At 41.0% G+C, this 22533-nt stretch overlaps 1 protein-coding gene across 1 annotated transcript in view; it reads right to left on the bottom strand.

Annotated features, from left to right (window-relative positions):
* The window catches only part of cabp1 (calcium binding protein 1), a 31526-nt gene extending 9975 nt beyond the window's left edge, over positions 1-21551 (bottom strand). The window contains exon 1 of the mRNA XM_012954575.3: positions 20671-21551. Coding sequence (XP_012810029.1) covers positions 20671-21417 — 747 coding nt within the window. The 5' untranslated portion in view covers positions 21418-21551. The remainder of the gene's footprint in view (positions 1-20670) is intronic.
* Between the last annotated feature and the right edge of the window lie 982 nt (positions 21552-22533).

The following is a 22533-nucleotide window of genomic DNA, read 5'->3' as shown; positions in this document are numbered from 1 at the left end:
ACAGAAACTACTTAATGTTTGGTCCTTGCCAGTACACTGGGAAAATGTACAGTGTTGTAAAAAGTGGGATATTTAGTTGGAAAGGAAGGCTGTGGATGCTGTGTCTGGACAGGTAAGTATTTATAGAAATGTAATATAAGGGGACAATTCATGGTGGTGAATAGCCGATGGGAAATATAAGGAGGCTATGGGAAAAGATTAAATGAAAGGACAAAAAGTTATTTAGTATGAAGGCAAAAGGACATTTAGATATTCACACATGAACATAGGACACATAGACAGAAACTTCAGATCTGCACTTTTATTCTGCCATTTCACACAATGTAATATGGGAAAAGATTCCCTTTACAAGCTGAATAAAAGTAAGTCTTATGTTCAAACATGAGTTGCAATGTATGAGCATTCCACTAAGGCAGGGTGTGGAGTGGGATGTTTATCTAGTTAAAAGGATAATAATTTTAGCATTTTACTGCCAATAGATTCTCCACATTAGTGCACCTTAGAAGGTTATATTTATTCAGCAGAAAGTTTAACTATACCTGAGTAAAGAGCTCTAGAAGCTCCCTACGTTTGTTTAAGATTGTAGCTGCCATTTTAGCTTGGTCTTCCTAGCTTCCTGCTACAGCTGGAGAGGCTGGTAGCTCAGATTACACATTCCTAAGGGGGGGGTGAGTTTTATGAATTATTAAGGGGGGGGGGCAGGAGAAGGGAGAGGGGAGAGAGCTGCACAGACTCTGGCCCTGGGAATTAAGGATTAAGGAATTAAGTGGAAGTCTGAAACCAAAGAACATGTTTACAAAAAAGGATACAAGAAATCCTGTGTTTCTTTTAATAGAGGACTCAGTGCAGTGTTTCTGTGAGTGCTTATGGCTGTATTTACATAGACCTTTCTGATAAAGCTTTCTTAGTGTTTACCTTTCCGTCTCCTTTAAGCCAGGCTCATTGGTCACACACATATATATAAAATGCCAGGAAGCTGCGCACCATAAGAGAATGATGATACCTGGGTGCCTGTGCATAAGAGCATTATACAGGCATGAAGTGACGGCACACACAGGATTTTCACATAGGAGTTACAGGATCAAAAAGATTAATAAGAGGTTTTTATTTTTGACCTTGGAGTCCTGCGACTTCTATGTGAAAATCCTGTGTGTACCATCACTTCATGCCTACATAGACAAACACACATACACATGTATTTTAAAAACAGTGTGTGTGTAAATAATCTCCAAATGTTAATGAGGTCACAGATAAGCAGACTCTGCACAATATCTAACCTATACACGTAAGTGCTGATGGATGGATAGCATATGGGGGACATACACTATTTGGCTCTATTGATCCATACTTTCATGTAGTCAGCCAAATGATCAGAACAACAGAAAGTAAAGAAGAGCTGCAGCCCCTCTTCACTTTCTCATCTGCCGATGCACCATACATTGACCTACAGTAAGGGGCACAACAACATTTCTAGTGCCCCAGTGAAGCCCTCTAAAGTTGTAGCTGTGCCATGGAAAGCAAACGTCTTACAGTAAAACAGAGTCATTTCAATGCTTTTTTGGACAGGGCCTTCTTAAATTTTTGTATCAGTTATTGGTTTCTTTGTCTGTTAGTATGTATGTTCAGTGTATTTATTGTACAGTGCTGTGGAATATGTTGGCGCTTTATAAATACAGTGAAACCTTAATCTCACATGCCCTGATTATAGGTTTTCCCTCTTATATACTGTTATTTTGTGGTCCCACCAGTATATAATGCATTATGCTTTTACCTGATTTTATATAATTTTTCCTGGTCTCCTGAAAAACATAAAATGGGGGGTTCTACAGTATGTGTTAATATTAGTAATGCTGCCACTAACAACCATTAGTATTAATGGTGCAGTTCTATTTTTGTACACAAGAGGGCAGATAAATCTCACACCAAAAACACAAGGACTTCTCAGAGAAAATATGACATTGTCATATTGTCATAGCTGGAAGTGGGGCTCAGTTAGGTTGTGAGCAGAAAGAGTGACAGAAGAGCTCAGCCTGAACCTGCCTGCCACCTGCTTCTGATATGCAGATGTCGGCCCCAACCCACCTGACCCGGGGGTAAACCTGTATGTATGTATGTATATCTTTATTTATAAAGCGCTACTTATGTACGCAGCGCTGTACAGTAGAATACATTAATACAAACAGGGTGTTAATAAGATAATAGATAAATACAAAGTATAATAATAAATACAGATAAATACAGCAGCAATAAGTTAAGAGTCGAGGACACAAGAGGAAGGAGGCCCCTGCCCCGTAGAGCTTACAATCTATATGGGAGGGGTAACCTGTGGGTCCTGCGAGTATCCTGCGAGTATCAGACCAGCCCACATATAGTGATATATAGTGAAGCGGGCCCTTGCTGCTCGGTCCAGCCCTGCATCCAAGAAAGAGATTTACCCTTAATATGGCCATGCACGGGCTGCCGATGGGCCCATGTATGTGCCCCCCACCAATCGATATCTGGCCGAAAATAATCCTGGCGCCGATTGGACAGGTTTGGTTTTTCTGTTGGATCAGGGACCACATGGGCTCATTGATGTGTCCCTTGGTCTGATGGTGCATATACCCACCGTTTGGCCTTAGGGCCAAACAAATTAGCTTGATATTGCCCACCTTAGGTGGGTATATTGGGAAAAGATCAACTTGTTTGTTGACCTTGCCAAATGATCGGATCTCAATTTGTATGGCCGCCTTTAGTGGAGGGTGTATTCTAGGCTGACAAATTTAGTTCATGAAATATTGACATGTCAGAGATCCAGTTTTGTCCTTTAGGTCTCTGCATATCCAGCAATAGTCTCCCTGTACCTCCCTACTTATAGGCATGCATCTGCCCCACCCCCTGCATGACTTCAGGGATGCGGTGGGCTCAGGTCTACATACAGACATGGAGCCACGGGTGGAATTAGGTGCTGGTTGGGGGGGCAGGGTTGGGGTCGGGTGTAGGTTGACTATTTGCCGGCCCACACATCACTTAAAGTGTGCCAAAGATGAAGCCCTGCTTTCGATCGCCCCTTCCCCATGGGCGAGTGAGCACGCTGACGAGAGAGAGAATGGTGACGAGCAGCATGTGCAGGCCATGACTATCTGCAACAGCTACTATTCACATGACCTCTATTACAATTGGTTTAGGGCCATCTGGCAATACGAAAGACAAGTTTTTTTTATTGGTCCCTTTGCTAAAGCCACGTCCGGCTTATAAACACCGGCCAAGTAACAGCCAATCTGCTCTTCTCAACCCACTCTGGGCTGTCTGCAATAACAGACACTGGGCCCGATTCACTAAAGTCCGAAATAAGGAGTGCTATTTATAGCATGCGTTAAAAATCTTATCACTTCTTATTTTTCGCTCGATTCACTAAAAGGACACTTGTCATAATTAAGAAGCGATGTTCTTGGCGTTATTTATCTTGCGACGACATATTTTCAAGCAACGTTGCGTAATATGTTGTGTGCTGCGTAATATATTGCTTGAAAATATGTCGTCGCAAGATAAATAACGCCAAGAACATCGCTTCTTAATTATGACAAGTGTCCTTTTAGTGAATCGAGCGAAAAATAAGAAGTGATAAGATTTTTAACGCATGCTATAAATAGCACTCCTTATTTCGGACTTTAGTGAAGCGGGCCCACTGTGTCAGTTGGTGTGAGATACACAGAATGGATGTTGCCATAAAAATGCTTACTCATGCATTCCTGGGCTGAAATCTGTGTGACGTACCAACATTAATAAGAAACTTTGCTTTGTATGATATTATTGGTACAGGTATGGCCAGTTTTAGGACTGATAATTTATTAATGAAAAACCTTTTAGGGATGCTCACAGGTCAGCATATTCCTGCTGGAACTAACAAGTGAGTGATTCTAAGTGGCTGCATTGAGGGTTTCATTTGCAATATGGTACGTACAGCCTCACAAATGCTTTAGTGACAGCAAATGACAAAGTGCCTTAAAATAATATTACAGTAAAAAGGGAACTTACAATAAATAAACCAGGGTTACAGAATGAAACAGCAGGATCAGAGGGCCCTGTTCACAAGAGTTTACCATCTAAAGCATATGATTTCCTCTACATCTGTAAATCCACAGAATGCTCAATCCTCTATAAGACTGTGAATCTTATCAGCAGGATTACGTTCTTTTAAAATATGGAATTTTTTGGTTACGTAATTGTATTTTTCATATAAATTACCCCCTGTTCACTTTGATCGGGAATATTGTGCACCCAGTGAAGTCAAGTGACAGGTGCTTATCACAAACAAATGCAGTACTGAGTGTTTTTGAGGATTAAGTGCCTGTCACTAGACAACAGTGGGATATTATAGACAACTGTAACTCAAAGTAGCTGACAACAGAAAATGTTTGCTGGGGGACATGCGCTTCAGAAAAAAACAGAAGAAGTCAAAATCATGGACAGAATTAAGCGCAGGATTTCAGGAGAGTTCATAAAGATTGTGAGAATGCTGTGGGGGATTCAGCATTTTCTCCTCTGTCTATAGAGCTACAAAATGCTTATATAATGAATGCCCTTAAGCTTACCATACACCTTGACATCACCAACAAGCAGACCATTGCCCTATTTGGCTTTCCACCAATACTGTGGGGACCTACTGGGCATGGACCGAATGATTGTGTAGATTTGATTCATGTCTGGTGGAATTTTCAAACCTCCTGACAGATATCTAGCAGGCCAGATATTGATTGGGCAGGCAGAATTTTCTATAAGTGTCCCCTTGTTTCTCACATGATCTAGTAACCTTATATTATGGTACTTGGTAGAATTTCCTTTATACATTAAATACATATACAGTATGTATATGCACAAAAAGCAACACGTCCTTTATTTACTACAACGCTGAAACTATATCTGCAAGATTTGTGCTTACCATAGTCTCCATATCAAATGTAAGACCATAAGGAATTTTATTATTAATGTATGAAAGAGAGCAAATTTCTGCAGGGGTCAAGCCAAAACCTGTACCTCTTAGTGCTTAGTTACAGAGCACTTGAGGTCATAGCATCTTTGCACTTAATTCCCATATAAATAAGTAATGAACAGCTCCATTCGGAAGCACACAGATCTGTGCCAATGGGCACTAAGTACAGGACAAGGTACAAAATGTCAAAATACATGGCAGTTTATGCCATTTTTTTTGCTTTTTGTACTCTGCCCCTTTTATGGTAAATAATGCCTATCATCTCCAGTTCAGTTAAACACTGGCGAGGCCAGGCTGATGACATAAAAAGGTTGGAATGATGATTTCAAATGGGTATGTTTAAACAGGAAACAGAGTGGGTCGGGCATAAAACAGGAGGGTATCACAAATTTACAGGCAAGTAGATTACTTGTCACGACTAAGCAGGAAACGTCACTGGAAGAAGTCGTTGAGGAAGGACCTCTCCTACACCTCCCACTAAGGAACACAGCCGCTGGGGGTGAAACAGGACTGGAGCCAAGTGAAGGAGTGGCAGGAGTGCCGAACCAGGCGTCTAGGCAAAAACGGAAAGCAATCGGATGGTCAGGCAGGCAATAGGTCGGTACAGGCAGCAGGATTCAGAATCGGAAGTCAGGCCGGGTCAAAATAACAAATATCAATCAGGAAACAATGCTTGGCGTCTTTCACAAGGAAAATGATCACTTCGCAGTGATCCTAGGCCTCTGGCGTCTTTTTAAGCGCAAGGCGCATGCGCGGGCGTCAAGACGCACGCCGGCGTCAGAGCGTGCGCGTGCGTCAAGGCGCGCGCCGGCGTCAGAGCGTGCGCGTGCGTCAAGGCGCGCGCCGGCGTCAAGACGCGCGCTGGCGTCAAGACGCGCGCTGGCGTCAAGACGCACGCCGGCGTCATAGCGTGCGCCAGCGTCAGAGCGCGCCCCCTTGCGACCAGGTGGACGGCCACGACGAGCAGGTACCTTACATTACTGCAACAAGGGCTGCCACAAGGGCTTTGCATAAAGATTGGGACCAGTTTGTGCCCATTGAGCATTCTCACCTGCTGCAGCAATGTCACCAGAAAAGTCCAAAAAAATAGAAATTTCTATTATAGGTGGTTAATAACCTGAAGCAGTGGGCAACAATTGGGCATTTGGTTGTTGGGAGAACCGGTAGTGTGCATTTAGAACAGTTGTTAGGTACCCTATTGTACTGAGAAGGGCTCTTGTCAGTTCTGTAGAGCCATTAAACTGACACACACACGTAAAAATAAATATAGGAGATATATTGATACTTAGCACCGATCACTGAGGGACCCCTTCCACATAAGCAATAGCTCAGCAGCTATTCCAACATAACCACATACCAGGAACTGTGAAGTCAAGGCCAAAGTAAAAAAAATCCTTCCCCCCAAGCTTTATGTATGCTTCTCCCCACATAGAACACAAGAAAAGTATACATCTTATCAGTTAGTATACTATATATAGTATGGTATACATCATTTTTAATATATCATATCAGTTAGCATAATATATATGGGAAAAATCAAGCATTAAACAATGTCACATTGCTTGAATTGCTAAAAAAGTGCCATCTTTAAGGAGTTCTCTCTATTTTCTGCTCTGTGAGTCGCCTATTTTCCTGATACCTATTCACCCCTATTTTGTACCTACATTGTGTATTTGCAATGGGGGGGAAAGATTGACCTTGTTGTTATGAACAGACTGTTCTATGACATACTAAAGGTAATTTAAAGGTGATCTTCCACTTTAATGTGCCCTTTTTCTGATTGATTGTAAACAGCACCTGGCAATGAGAGCTGCAAAAATGTTGCCCTGAAGGAGAAGAAGGAAAGAAAGAGGACTGCTAAATAACAACAAGACTTTCATGGAAACCCATGTTCATTGGGGGTGCCAATATATTAGGTTCCCTCCAGTGACTCTAATAGGTAAGTTTTTTCCCCAGATGCTGCTATTTTTAGTCCAAAAATGCACCCAGTAAAGGTATGTAAGACACAGTGGCACTAGTTTTTTTTCCATGAGCTGGTGGTGATTTATTGTAAACAGAACCAGAGCTGCAGAGTAACAGGTCCTGCCTTGAGATGGAAAGAAAGGAAAAGGACTGCTGTAGGACAGAACAACTTTCAAGTGAAGGTAAAGAAATCGTAAATTAAAAAGTTGTTAAGAATAGACTGTTCTTTAACATACTAAAGGTAATTTAAATGCAATTGGTTACCCCTTGGCTGATCGCTTGTGTCTCACTTGCACATAAAAAGGATAATTGTGTCAGTTTAATAAGTGAAGATTCTTTCTTGTTTTGTGAATCAGTCCTTTTTTTGACCACATTGTACAGTGGATTTCTTTTGTGTCCTTTTAGAAAGCCTGTCCCAAACTTGGTAAGGTCAGTATAGATCTGGAAAAACCTTACTGTGTACTTCCTAAAACACAGGACAATCTATGACACAGCCCCATCTAACCACAGTTACATCTCAATCTGCCCAAAACGCCACCCATTTCCATGGTAAATCCAGGCCCTTACTGGCAATCTGTGGATTCTGGCAAATACCAGAAGGACTGCTATAAGATGCTGTAGACAGTTACGGTACTATTTAGTGGGCTGGTGGGGAGTTGTTTGGGCCTCTGTGTATTTGAATAGCCACGGCTTGTTTTGAATTCCAATCTGGGTCTGGGTTAATCACTCTAATTTTGGAGTCCCCAAATAAGGACTGTTAAATTACTGATATAAAGAGTACGGTTTACAAATCAATTTTGTTGATTGGCCCACTGGTTGATGTGATTGGGGTAGACTTGAAAGCTCCTAAAATTATTATTATCAGTTTTAAAAGGTTTCAGCAATAAAAAAAAAAATAGTTAATTATTTCATTATTCATTCAGAATCCTGACCAGTCCCACAGTCCTGACTTTCCAACCCCTTCCCTGCACCTGTGTGCAAAATCCACACTGGCAATCCTTGGAGTGTTCCATGATGATAATTATGCCACTGGCCCTGGCGCCTGCCATGGTGCATCTAGATAGAAAACAGACTACACTCACCAGAAGGCAGGGATCTGGTTATACCCTGCTTTACAGAAACTGCAAAAATAATAAACAACAATAGCCACAACATATAAGCAACAAAGAACTAACAACTATTTGCCTGTACACAGCAATAAAGAGGTTAATCATATTAACATCTGCTCAGTAGATTTCTGACAAGGAAGGGTTTAGCTGCTGTTTTGTGGATCATTGGAACAGAATGTGGAAAACTGGTGCTCTGCAGCTCTATAGAAAAGGGTTAATAAATTGGCAGATAAGAAATGCTGAATGCAAAAAGAGCTGATGGGATTACAGACATTCTTTTTACTGTGATACAAATCAGAGGTACAGCTTTGTACAGTAGTTTTGCTATGTTGGCTTATATATGTAGAACACCATTGTAGTCTTTCCTAGGAGCGCTGGAGTCAGAAAGAGGATCCTTGTGGGACCATTATTATCCCAGCAGTATTTAGGAGAACATTTACACTCTCAGTATAAATGTGACAGGCAGCTATACGGAGGGATTACAACAACTCAGAGGTGGCTGTCATCTCTAATCGCTGGGTAGCTATTCATACCTCTGTGATAAATCTCTCTATAGCCAGACTTCCACTATCAGAGTGTGAATGTCAAAACTGAGCCGCAAGGCTCTCATAGTGATAGAGATGTTCAGCAGAGTTTAGCATAAATTAATCTCTAATGGCAACCATGGTAATTGTTTTATACACTCCCTATTGCCAGCAAGTGACCATAAAACAGTTTAATGCCTATCAGTGGGCTCCTATTTAAGCACTCAGTATGGCCCTGTCAGATAGAACTTGCAATGTGTGTGTGCCATATTGGGGTTGTTATTAGATTGGGCTGTGGCATGATGGTACATTATTTGGAATGCTGGCAATTACACTGCAGGCAGACTCACTGCAGTAGGTAGCACTCTAAGGGGCAAATTTACTAATCCACGAACGTCCGAAAAGCGTCCGAATGCGTTTTTTTCGTAATGATCGGTAATTTGCTATTTTTTTCGTAAATTGTTGCGGCTTTTTCGTAGCCATCACTACTTGCTCGTAAATTGTAGCGACTTTTTCATAGCCATTACTACTTGCTCGTAAATTGTAGCGACATTTTCGTAGTCATTACTACTTGCTCGTAAATTGTAGCGACATTTTCGTAGCCGCCGTGCCGAGTACGAAAGTTTCGGATTCATTCAAGCTTCAGTATCGTGACTTTCCTTGGGCCAGGTTGGAGCTGCAGAGTGCCATTGAGCCCTATGGGAGACTTTCCTTGGGCCAGGTTGGAGCTGCAGAGTGCCATTGAGCCCTATGGGAGGCTTTCCTTGGGCCGGGTTGGAGCTGCAGAGTGCCATTGAGCCCTATGGGAGACTTTCCTTGGGCCAGTTTGGAGCTGCAGAGTGCCATTGAGCCCTATGGGAGACTTTCCTTGGGCCAGGTTGGAGCTGCAGAGTGCCATTGAGCCCTATGGGAGACTTTCCTTGGGCCAGGTTGGAGCTGCAGAGTGCCATTGAGCCCTATGGGAGGTTTTCCTTGGGCCAGGTTGGAGCTGCAGAGTGCCATTGAGTCCTATGGGAGGCTTCCAAAATCATGCAAATTCCCAAAGGTTTGCCCGCCCTTTACGAACGCTCAATACGAAAAAGTTGCAACAATTTACGAGCAAGTCGTAATGGCTACGAAAAAGGCGCGACAATTTACGAGCAAATCGTAATGGCTACGAAAAAGTCACGACAATTTACGAAAAATCGCAAAATGTTTGTTTCCAATCCGATTTTTTCCCATTAGGGATTCGGATTCGTGGATTAGTAAATCAGCCCCTATGTATCACACAGTATTGCTTAAGTCTGGACTAGCATTTCAAGCACACAGAAGCCCAAACAGCCCCCACCAGCCCAATAATTAGTGACTGTCTATGGCATCTTACAGCAGCCCCTCTGGCATTTGCCAGCATCCATAAATTGCCAGTCTGGGCCTGGCATTGCTCATGTGTTTGATGTCTAGTGCTGGCTACAGACCACCAATAGGCATCAATGCGTGGAAAAGCTAATAACACTGATTTTTGTAACTGAAGCTTTAAAAAATTAATGTTTCAACTTCCCTCAAAGCAGAAAAGGTGCTGCACTAAAGCACTATCTGCAAGGAGTTTGTATGGTCTTATTATTTATATTTAATTTTGTGCTGTGCTTTACAGAGTAAAAGGGATACAAATATAACACCAGACAGTTAAAATATACAAACATTTCTACAATATTGACTTACAATTACATTTGGATATTGTTAGCAGACAGCAAGGGGAGGGCCCTTTTCACACGTTAATGCGTTGGTTCCTTAATTGGTGACTTTAGAATGTGAATGTAATAGGGTCATAGACTGTAAGCCCCACTGAGCAGGGACATCAGTAATGGTGTATGGTGATATGTATGGTGTATAATCTGCGAAATATGTAGGTTTATATAAATAAAGAATAATAATAACTGCACTGTGGGGAGGAATGACCTTCCTTCGATACAGCCTTGGAACCATGAAGGGACAGGGATCCTGGGGAGCCAGACTATAATTAGAGCTCTTGATCAGTCATGTGACCTGTAATGAATACCGGCTGTGTGCAAAACAGTATTGAATACCATCACACTAAGGGGCCTTTTTTATAAAGCTATGAAAAAAGGACAACCATAAAGTATGTCTCAGTTTGTTGTACTGTATCATATACATTTTTAGGCATTTACAGTGCAGGTTTAACTAAACATTTGTACCACAGAAACATTAAGTAAATTCCCCATGTGCTATTGTATTACAGACTCAGCTGAGAGTGTACAGAGTAATTAGTGGCGTGCAGCATACACTCCAATGCAGTTACCAGATTTTTCTTTGTAAATAGGCCCTTAATGGGAAAACTGAAGCCAGAAATGAGTGAGAAAAAAATGGGGTCATTGGAAAACCTGGCACAAGATGGAGCTGTAGTGTTACATACAAAGAATTTGGTATGTGTAAATTGCACTGTACCTGACTGTATATCCTGAAAACTGTCACATACTTAACCATGTGTCCGGCATATATTATCTCAATCATGCACTTTATCTAAAAATATTGTGGCTGCCTTTACAATTGCACATACATGAAAACACATATATGACCTCTAAGTTGTACAGGGCAATCTTGACCACCGAGCCACCATTTCCTTTAAGAAGACATTTTGTCATAAAAGGCTCAGTGTGATATGGTGTTAGAAGAAAACCATCTTTGGCCAGTGGCAACAAAATATTTTCTCCAGTAAGCAGAAAATACAGCGATATCTGCCATATTTGATGTATCCCGTACAATGAACCTTTCATGATGTCCTAGCCCAATTTCTACAGGGGTGGAATACTCCTTTTTAATATGAGTGCAGTGAATAGGGCTTGTACTGCACAAACATTCTACTTATTGATCATTAAACATGGAAGTTTAATTTCTTGCACAATACAGAGCAAATGCTGAAATTTATTACAGATTTCACTGGGTTTTGTCTGAAAATCCCAACTTTTTGAATTGTCACATCGACAATTTGATAAAATCTGTATTTTCACGGCGGCAATTTGAAATTTTTTTTTAGTACATTTTAGACATTTTGGAGAACAAGTTTACTTGAGTTTTAAAATAAAAAAAAAATGAGTGCTTATGGAGTTTTAGTAAATCTGCCCCTAAGTGTTCACATTCTACTTCCTGCTCGTACAAGAACTATCAAAACAAATTAGCAGTCCCCGTGAAGCCTTCAGTGTATAATGAGCTGCTCCTTTTCCGCAAGCCTAACAGGCTGCAGCTAGAGAAAGGGAGGAGTTTCTTTACATAGAGGACATTTCTGTGTTACATGCACAATATAAATAAAAGAGAATAAAGTACAAACCTTTCCCTAGAGACAATGTACTAGTATTTATTAATAGCGGTGATGATGGGGCTGCATCACCCATCAGGACTTGGTGTCGGTGCTTGAAGCAAAAAAAGTGGAAAAACACCATATGCACTGTGTGTAGCGCAGCATGCCAGTAACATGACCCACCCACAATTATAAATCACACCCAGTTTTAGGCCTTGGCCACCAACGCTTAAACCAGAGGTCGGCAACCCGCTGCTCCAGAGCCGCATGCGGCTCGTTTAGGCCTTAGGTGCGGCTCCGGTCAGGCTGGTGACTAACATCCTCCGCGGCGAGCAGCGCGCCTGAAAAGTCACTGAAAGACTACTGACTTTTAGTCTTTCAGTGGCTTTTCAGGCGCTGCTCTCCGCGGAGGATGATGTGTGTGCTGCCGCTGGCCGGCAGCCTATCAGAGAGGCCGCCGGACTGCGATGACGTCATCGCGCCGCCAGCGCTGAAGAGGACTGAAGCCAGACTGCAGGAGGACCGGGCTGAAGGAAGGCGCGTGATTCGGTCTCAGGAGGTAAGTCACACTTTTAGGGGGGCCTGGCACATTATAGGGGGGACTCTGGCACATTATAGGGGGGACTCTGGCACATTATAGGGGGGACTCTGGCACATTATAGGGGGGACTCTGGCACATTATAGGGGGGACTCTGGCACATTATAGGGGGGCCTGGCACATTAGGGGGACTCTGGCACATTATAGGGGGGCCTGGCACATTAGGGGGGCCTCGCACATTAGGGGGGACTCTGGCACATTATAGGGGGGCCTGGCACATTAGGGGGACTCTGGCACATTATAGGGGGGCCTGGCACATTATAGGGGGGCCTGGCACATTAGGGGGGCCTGGCACATTAGGGGGGACTCTGGCACATTAGGGGGGACTCTGGCACATTATAGGGGGGCCTGGCACATTATAGGGGGGGCTATTGGACTCTGGCACATTTTGCGGCTCCAAGTTTTTTTTTCTTTTCGAAAACGGGTCCAAGTGGCTCTTTATGTCTTAAAGGTTGCAGACCCCTGGCTTAAACCATTTTGCTATTTCAATTTTGTTATTTACCTGGGGCCCTGGGGAATGCAATTTTACAAAAAAAAAGAAGTGGAGAGACACCATATACGCTGTGCATAGTGTAGCATGCCAATAACAAGACCCACCCACAATTATAAGTCACACCCAGTTTTATAATAGGCCTTGGCCACCAACACTAAAGCCATTTTGCTATTTTAATTTTGTTATTTACCTGGGGCCCTGGGGATGCTATTTCACAAGAGATAAAGTGGAAGAATGGCATCACGCTATACCCCTGCCTATTTCCAGATCAGCTTGGTGTAGTTTTTCCTGTCACTACTATACATACAGGCAGTACCATGAACAAATGTCAGCTGCTTGTACCATACCAGAAACAGCTTAGCTTGGCATATGGAGTCACATCCAGTTTGCATTTTATATTTTACTTCTTTAGAAAGCCAATAATCTGGATGATGTGTAGAAAGAGGTCACGTGGCATAATCTCAGGATTCGATGCAGATATATGTATCAAAGTGATTTACAGCAGGGGTGTTAAACTCTTGGATCTCCAGCTGTTGGGAATGACAGCGGCTTGCTGCTTATGTTGGGATTTGCTGTTCACAGCCACCAAAGCTTGACATGAAAGATGTAAATATATTGAACTGCACAGAAGTGTTACAGAGAAATGGCTAAAGCCAATTTAGAAGAAGATTATATAGTCCACATTTTAGCACTCTTTGCTTTACCGGACACCAAATTTCTAACAAATAGAAATAAAAACTCATGCTAGGAATTCAGAGATATTTTTGCATATATTAACAAGAAAAAATATTGTACCACTTATTGCAGGAATACATCGCAGGCAGATGCTGGACAGATACTACATGACTTAGTAAAACAGAAAGCTCCAGCAAATCATATGTATATATACAGTAAACCCTCCTGTGTTGCTCCTCTCATCCCTGATCTCCTCCCTTGTTTGTGTCCTTTCATAATAACAGCATTTGGGATTGTACATGGATAACTGCATGAACTGTCAATCAGGATGACAAACTGGGCATAACAGCTTAATATCCCTCATACTAGAAAATATAAATCAGTGCATCAGGGAAGTTCTGGATAACTGAAATCCTCCCAAGCCCTTGGATTGCAATGTTTATGATGTAACAAAGAAGCACATTAGGGTGGAGGTTGAGGATCTTAGACATGGTAAGCCTTCTACTGCATGCAGTACTACAACAAATCTGAAGGCAGAAATGTATTAAAGGGGACCTGTCATCCTAAAAATAATTCCAGATTTATTCTATTGTATTTGTCAATCAAAATAAATTTCACTTACACTATATCATTTATCTAAATCTTGTTTACTTCAGTTTTGGAATTACACAATCACAGAAAGTAGACAGGCACCATTTTGTGGACACTGTTATAAAGGCAAGCTTTGGATCATGCCAAAATCTTGTGTTTGTGCCAAATGGGGGACCTGATGCCCATGTACTGACTACACAATTAGATGGTAAAGATGGAGGCGGAAAATGATAAGTGCATGTAGAAAGTGCTGAATGTAAAGTGAAAGTAATGCTCTGCCCCACCTCTATGCCTAAGGCATAGAGGTGGGACAGGTAATATATTACAGCTGGGATTTTTAAAAGCCTTTATAATGGGTTTGGATGTGTTAATAAAAAATCAATTTGGGTTTCATGTTTAATTTAAAAAGGACTTTTATTATACAGCTTTTTATGTGTGTGACAGGTTACATTTAATTCACATTTGAGGAATTGAAATTGAGCTTTATAAAGAAATGGTGCTGACATCATCACGCGCCCCATTGTGTGGGTTTAAAGCCCGGCAAAGGTGTCAACCCTAGGGCCAGGGTATCAGGTATCTATGATAATCACTGTGGGGTGCCTAATATTTGGTACATCCCCAGTGACTTTAATTATTATTGTGCTTTAAAATCAACAATTCAGTGAAATACTTAATGTTTAAGATACAAAATAGGTCTTGTTGGAATTTGTTAGGGCTATGGAGTTTACTGTTACTTGTGGGTAAAGTTTGTATAAAATAAAAGTTCCCCCCAACCACTCTCAACCTAAGGTCTCACCAACCACCCTCAACCTAAATGCACTTTTTCCAATTTACAGCAAATCTAACTGGCTATTATTGATCTAATCCTCTCTAGCCTCCTGCATGATGCACTTACAGCAATAGTTGCCAATGGTGTGCACATATACAGGCTAGAAGTGCAGTCTATATATTCTATAAGTGTAGTCTATAAGTTCTCAAGATGAATAGATATGAAAATCAAGCATGTGTGCACTAGCAAGTAGCAAGGTCATAAGTGAAGTAGACACTCAAAAATCATCAACAGCAAGCATAGAGGAAGTGTTGGCTGGCAACATTCACAGGAGAATTTCTTTGCAAAATGGGCTAATGCTACAGAACTGCTTAAAACTGGCCAGCCAGAAACTTTTGAAACTAGGGTAATTTTAAAGACTTTAGATTTCCTTTAAGCCAGTTGATCTCTGTGGTGCCTTCTAAATGAATCAAATGAAAAGTGGTGGACATTTAAGACATTAAAAAGTGGCCATTTAAAAAGTTAACTGCAAACAGTTAGGCTCATTGATGAACACAGGTACTAGGCGCAAATATTAAAACTCAATATATTAAGGTAGAGGCGGGTCAAGTCAGCCGGGTGCCCTAGGAGACCCAGCCACCTTACTCCCACCGCTTTCCCCTCTCCCCCCCCCACGCGCGCACACACACACAAAGGGATGCCATAGAGGGGGGAATGCGGCGCACAAGACACGCAGACGCCATACAGGGAAGGAACCCCAGGAAATCAGCTGTGGGGGTAAGTTCCGGAACTAGGGGTTGGCAACAGGTGTACCTGCCTAGCGCCCCCTTACTGTTGCGCCCTATGCAGGTGCCTCTTCTGCCAACCCCTAGTTCCAGCTGGAAGGGCCTTATTCATTAAAGTTTGAGTTTCTAGAAATAAAATGTAAGCGCAAAAAAAAAAAACAACACTGACAAAACGCCAGTGACTTTTATTTGTTTTTTTTCTCGAGCAGTACCTTATTTTAAAGCAAAATGCAACAGAGTATTCTTTAGTCTTTTTTTTGCAGAAAAAAATCACATTGTTCTATTCATTTTCAATGAAACTAAAAAATTTGAATTTTTTAATCAACTGAGAAAATAAAATAATAAAGTTGTTAGAGAATATTCCTTTTGATTTCTGTACAACCTCACCAGCTTTTATTTGCCTAGTTTTTTCTAGCGACTTTTTGTAGATTTTTTTCTTGAATAAATCCTGACCATTTAAGGTTTCTGAAAATATTTGAGTGCTTTAATTTTTTCATCTTTGTTTTTCTCAAAAGTAAAAAAGCCCAACTCAATTTTTGATAAATTAGCCCCAAAGTGATTGCATCTATGATATTTTTGTGACTAGGGCCAATGCACAGTTTTCAATGAAAATGAAGTACAAGGCCAAGTCTGCAGAATAGCAAAACAGCCCTGTACCTTACAGCCCTATCAGCGATACTGACATGAGAAATTAAACCTTTTTTACATTTATCATAACATTGTGTTTCATGCTATTTCTAATTTTTGCCTTGAAAATATTTGCCCAATGCTTTTACATTACCTATCAGATTCCCCATGTTCCTCTATGAGGGGGCTGCCATATTTGTGCAGCAGTAGCACAACAGCAAACATGCATTCTGCTAGATATCAACATGTAATATGTGTTTTTCAACAAGTGGCTTACAATGTTTTCTAGAGTAATGCTTTTACGGCAGTTTTATGCATCGTTGGGACTTCTTAACCACATTTCACATAGCCCTAAGGGCCAAGAAGTAGTTAATTTCTTTTGCCAGTGGGTAAAGACAAGCAGAGTCCAAAACTTTGGCAGAGCTTTCTGGGTCAGATCCAAGGAGTTATCTGAAGAATAAGCTAGACAGTCTAGGGCTCAAGGGCCGGGGGTGGGCAATTACTTATTGGAACAATACTGTGGAGTTCATTTGTATTGTGTTTCCTATGCAATCCCATGCAATATTAGCACCTTAGGTTGTATGTCAGTCACTCTAATAACGTATGTATGACAATAGTCTTCCCAGTAGATTTTCCTGGTTTAGAGAGCAAATAAAACTGTGCCTATTAATGAAAAGCAGAGGTTATGCTGTGCAGCCAGCTCACTGTAATCATGGACATTAGATTGAGAAGCAGCTCCTATTATCTTGTCATATGACAAGACAGAAATTTTCAGATAGCTCCATTGTGAAATTATATCCAGCTGAGCAACTGGAAGACAATAAAAGATGCAGAGCTGTCGCTACAGTATCTGCATATTTCTTCAATTAAGCTAGAAGGGTACAGGGGACCTTGTGCTTACACTGTGGAATGTATTAAGCCTACGGGCAGATAAATTTGGTCAGTTAGGCCAAGTATTGACTAAACTTGCCAATATCTACCCATGTGCTTGGGTTATTTCCAGCTGGAACCTGATTAGAATCATGGAAATTCTGATCAGACATGTTCAACATTCTTTTTTAAATGATGAAATTGAAGCGCCCATATATGTCCAGTTTCATGTTTCAGCAACTGCTGAACAAGTAGCCCTGGGACAGTACTGACCAGTACCAGTGTTTTTAGACAGATAGGCCAATGAGGTGCTTCTTTAGCTGTTGGTATGTAAAGGCAGATCTGCCAAGTATATAGTTCATTGGTAAATGTGAATGTGTGTAAGTGTGTGTATTTGAAGGCTTCAAAGTAAAAATTATTTAATTACCAGTAGGTCCTTCAACAGATACAATGGCATTCATTCTGATTAGAAGAAAGGAGGTTCCATCTAAATATTCAGAAAGGATTTTTAACTGTAAGAGCTGGGAGGTTGTGGAATTCCCTCCCTGAATCAGTCGTATTGGATGATACATTAGATAGCTTCAAGAAGGGGTTGGATGGCTTTTTAGCAAGTGAGGGAATACAGGGTTATGGGAGATAGCTCTTAGTACAAGTTGATCCAGGGACTGGTCCGATTGCCATCTTGGAGTCAGGAAGGAATTTCCCCCCCCCTCTGCGGTAAATTAGAGAGCCTTCAGATGGGGTTTTTTGCCTTTCTCTGGGTCAACTAGAAGTTAGGCAGGTTATATATAGGCATTAGAGTTAAACTTGATGGACATATGTGTTTTTTTAACCTAACATACTAGGTTACTATGTAAAGGGGTAAATCATCAAGTTAACTTTAAGTATGTTATAAAATGGCCAATTCTTGACAACTCTTGTTTTTATTTTTATATGTTTTTGAATTTTTTGCCATTTCTTCTTTAAGCTTCCAAATGTGGTTCGCTGACTCCTGCAGCCCACAAACTATTGCACTATAAGGCTACAATTTTTTTGTTATTGTCTTTTTGTATTACTTATCGTTTTAGTAAAACCTTCTCCTATTCATATTCTAGTCTTTAATTAAAACCACTGCCTTGTTGCTAGGGTAATTAGGAACATAAAAACAATAGCTGCTGAAATTCCAAACTGGAGAGCAACTGAACAAAAAGCTAAATAATTCATAAACTACAAATAAAAAAATGAAGACCAGTTGCGAATTGTCTCAGAATATTACTCTCTACATCAAAATAAAAATTAATACAAAGGTGAGCAACCTCTTTAATGAGATTAATTAAAATTGAGTTTTCATGGAAAAAAATGGTTTTTGTGTGTATTTGTGTTATATGTGAATTTGTTTATTACCGAGGAGAACAGCTGAGGACTACAGCTTCAGGACCTCTCCCATATTTTTTATAAAATCTATAGCTTACAATGAGAATTTTTGCATGTTATAATGTGTAATAGAAAGATAATGAGAAAGCACAGAATAATGCTTATTGAAAAGCTCGTAATTTCTATATAGGATAAAGCACCACTGTTGTATACATTATCAGTACATCAGAGGTCGCCAAGGAATTCTGTCACAGAATACAAAGCTTCAAGGTGACATTAGATAACCTTTACTATTTTTATCCACGAGAAGTAATTTACAACAAAGCAACCACTGATCAGTCATAGGATTCTCTGGTGTTAAGTATCCTATATGCTGAAGTCTCATTGCTCCTTACAGGTCTTGAGACTCCAGGGTGACCTCATATCTGCAGTATGTCACTTGCATTTGTCCAGCTGTGACTGATCTATACCCAGTGACCCCTGAAACAGAATCTGGGTGTCCACTGATGCTGGGAGTTGGATGACTGCAGGTTAGACATCTATGAATTATAACCTTATAAATCTGTGTGGACCATTAATCATTCTAATACATGAGTATGTCATAGCTGTACCATTATAATGCTTTAATCATAGTACTGGCATAAGAAACTTAAGAACTTAAGAACAGCTTAATTTACTGGACACAAGGATAACAATGTGACTTTTATGCATGTATTAAATATACATACATTGTATATAATATATATTATTACAAGATAGATAATACATTTTTGCGTATTTTCTATTGTATATTATCTTCTAAAATAATAATGAGTAATTTCACATCAATAATGAGAGCACTTGAGTATTTACCACATTTATGTATGTTTGTCTATGGGTACTGCTCTGCTATGTGATTAACTTTAACTAACTACATATAAAATTATATTCTACATGACCCTTTCAAAAATTTTGAGGTGCATCCCTAATAAAGTTGTAAGTAAGGGCGTCTGCAGGCTCAAGTGTATCTGTCCTATGGTGTTAATCAGAATCTCCAACAGAAATGTATTTAGAGCCAAGGTTTCTTATTTACAAAGCAACACAACATGTACTGTATATACTAGAGCACCTGTTTCCTATACCATTAGTCTACCATCTGGGAACCTGTATTGACAGAGCCACATTTGAAAGCTTTCTAAGATTCTTTTTAATCTTGGTATCCTGGCAGGTATTTTGGTATTTAGCAGATGATCACAAAAAATAAAGGCTATCTATCTATCTATCTATCTATCTATCTATCTATCTATCTATCTATCAGCTATCATCTATCTATCTTTATTTCTATATATCTGGTAAACACACAAATGCCGTAGCACTGCATGCAAAAACAAGGTGCTCTCCATGTTGTGTAAAGTGCTGCAGTGTTTGCTTGTTTGTCTACAAGTGCTCACCTCCTGAATCAGATGAGGTATACACTGCGTACTTCAGTATCCACACTGTCTGTATGTGTAATAGCAATAAACAATCTGATTGCTTACATGAACGGATCATAAATAAATAGATTTGTTGACTGCTATTATGATTATTATTATACAGTCCACATTATTGCACCCAAAGTTATGGGTTTTAGCTGATGACAATTTATAGATGAAGCCATAAAAATATGGCTTTTATATCTTGATAATCTGGGCCTCTGTTTATAATGCTTTAAATAACATTATTCTATATTATTACTAACATAACCAGAAAGAATTCCAACCAATAATTTATTGACTGTGCAGGTCACAAGCAAGACACAGAAAAGATATATTATAGTGGTCAATGGACTGGAGCTTTGGCTGAACTTAATGTAAAACTACAGCAAGAAAAAAAAATTAAGGGGGGTTGGGGGAGTGACACAGGGCAAACCTGACCATCCGATAGCCATAGAGCTGCTGAAGTACAACAGTATCACAGCCTCCTGCAGTGAATATATATTGAGATATGTAGTTCAGCAACAACAGGAAAGTTTCAGGTAAGACATTCTTTGCTAAAGGCTAGGTAAGGGTGCACAGGAATTTATTTTTCTCACCTGACCAAACACAGAGCTGAGAATGGGGTGCAACTCCACAAACAGTGGTTCTGTTTCAGCCTCTGGCTCATTGTTGCTGGGCTTGGATGACTGATTAGAGACTCCATCTGAACTCTTAACGTTCTCTTTTCTCTTTACTTTCTGTTCATCAGCACCTTCTTGTAGCTCCTTAGGGCTGTGTGGAAGTTGCCTAGGGCTGGGGGTTTGCTCCCTTGGGCTTACTGGGTACTCTCTGGTATGGTGAGCTGGATGTCTGGAGCTAGGGTTTTGTTGCCTGGGGCTAGAATGGAGTGGTCTTGAGCAGGGTTCATGGATAGGGGCAGTCTGAATTTCATGATGTTGATGAATGGGGGGCTGTGGGTAATGACTTTGAAAATTAGGGTGATGTTGTATGTGACTGGGGTGATCATATGGAGGGCTGCTGCACTGCTGACTGTTGGAAGGGTAGTGGTGATGACTGGGAATATGCCGGTGATGACTGGTGGGGTTATGAGGATAATGGGGATAACCCGGATGCCTAGATCTCCTTCCACCATCTTCTTGCGTAGATCTTCCCGGTGTTCCTGATAGTGGGGAGCACTCAAGTTGCCGGGGGGACACACGCATCCTGCTTACACCCATCTCTCTGTCCATGGGATAACACAGAGGCCTCCTAAAGCTTGGATCAGGCTCGTGGGGCAGCTGGTGTCCATGGTGGGATCTACGAATATCCCCTGCTTGGAGCAGAGAGCTGCCGGGCTGGCTCATACTCCAGACTTGAGGATGCTTTAGTGCCTGCTTCTCATAGTAGAGGCACGACAAGTGCAGGCATCTCCTACCGGCCGCCTCAGATCAGCACCACAGAGCGTGTGACAGCTCCAGGCTCAACTTGAATGGGAGGGAGGGGACTGCTGGGGAGGGAGGGGGAAGAGTACGGATGGAGTGGGGAGAAAGATATGTGTAGCAGAGGAGGAGATTGTGTTGAGTGATTTAACCTCAGGGCCAGAACAAGGCATTGGCATAGTGCTTAGAGTGAGCATTTGCTTTATTAAAATGACCACAGCACTGATCACCCTCCCTTATTTTGAAGGAGTAGGGGGTGGGACTAAGAAAAAACATGTAGTCCAGCTTGATCGGTCATCTGCAGAGAGGAAGACAAACTGACTGTGTGACCTTCCCCAAATGCATGGATTGTGGAGCCAGAGTGAGAAAAGTGTCACAGCTCTGCAAGTGATCTAGTTATTTCCCCAGCCATGCATTCTGCTGAACTGGTTAGCTGAAAATAAAGACTAACCAGACATCATTATTGATATCTAGCCCCCTACTTACCCTTGACTCCAGTCTCCTGTTAATTTCAGGTCAGATTTCTCTAGTTGTGTTTGTATGTACAATGTATATGTGCCTATGTTTGTGTGTGTCAATCAGGTATAACCCCCCACTCAGAAATGCATATCACTGTAACATTTCTTGACACTGTTACTGTAACAATGGGACTTTCACTCAAGCGTGTATGGATTACTGTTTATGTGTGTGCATATCAGTCTCTGTGTACAAGTATATATAGATCTGTGTCAGCCTGTGTGTCAGTATGTGTCACTCTGTACTGCCTTTAATCAACATGATTACTGTGTATGTGCGGGTATGTCAATCTACGTGTATTAATCTTTGAGTATATGTGTATGTTTGTCACTCTCTACTACCTTGAAACCTTTTTAAATTACCCTTTTTTAGTTACCTTATCACTACCTTTAACTTGCTGAATCTTCTATGGTTATTAATAATGAAATACCCACTGTACTTTTTTATTATATCTTTTTAAGGGTAATGAACCCCAGGTGGGATGCTTTTTGCTATGTAATGCCTTTATAATCATGTAGGCCTTGT

This window comes from Xenopus tropicalis, chromosome 1 (genome assembly GCF_000004195.4).
Source record: "Xenopus tropicalis strain Nigerian chromosome 1, UCB_Xtro_10.0, whole genome shotgun sequence".
Lineage (NCBI taxonomy): Eukaryota > Metazoa > Chordata > Amphibia > Anura > Pipidae > Xenopus > Xenopus tropicalis.
This window is presented reverse-complemented; position numbering and strand designations above follow the sequence as displayed.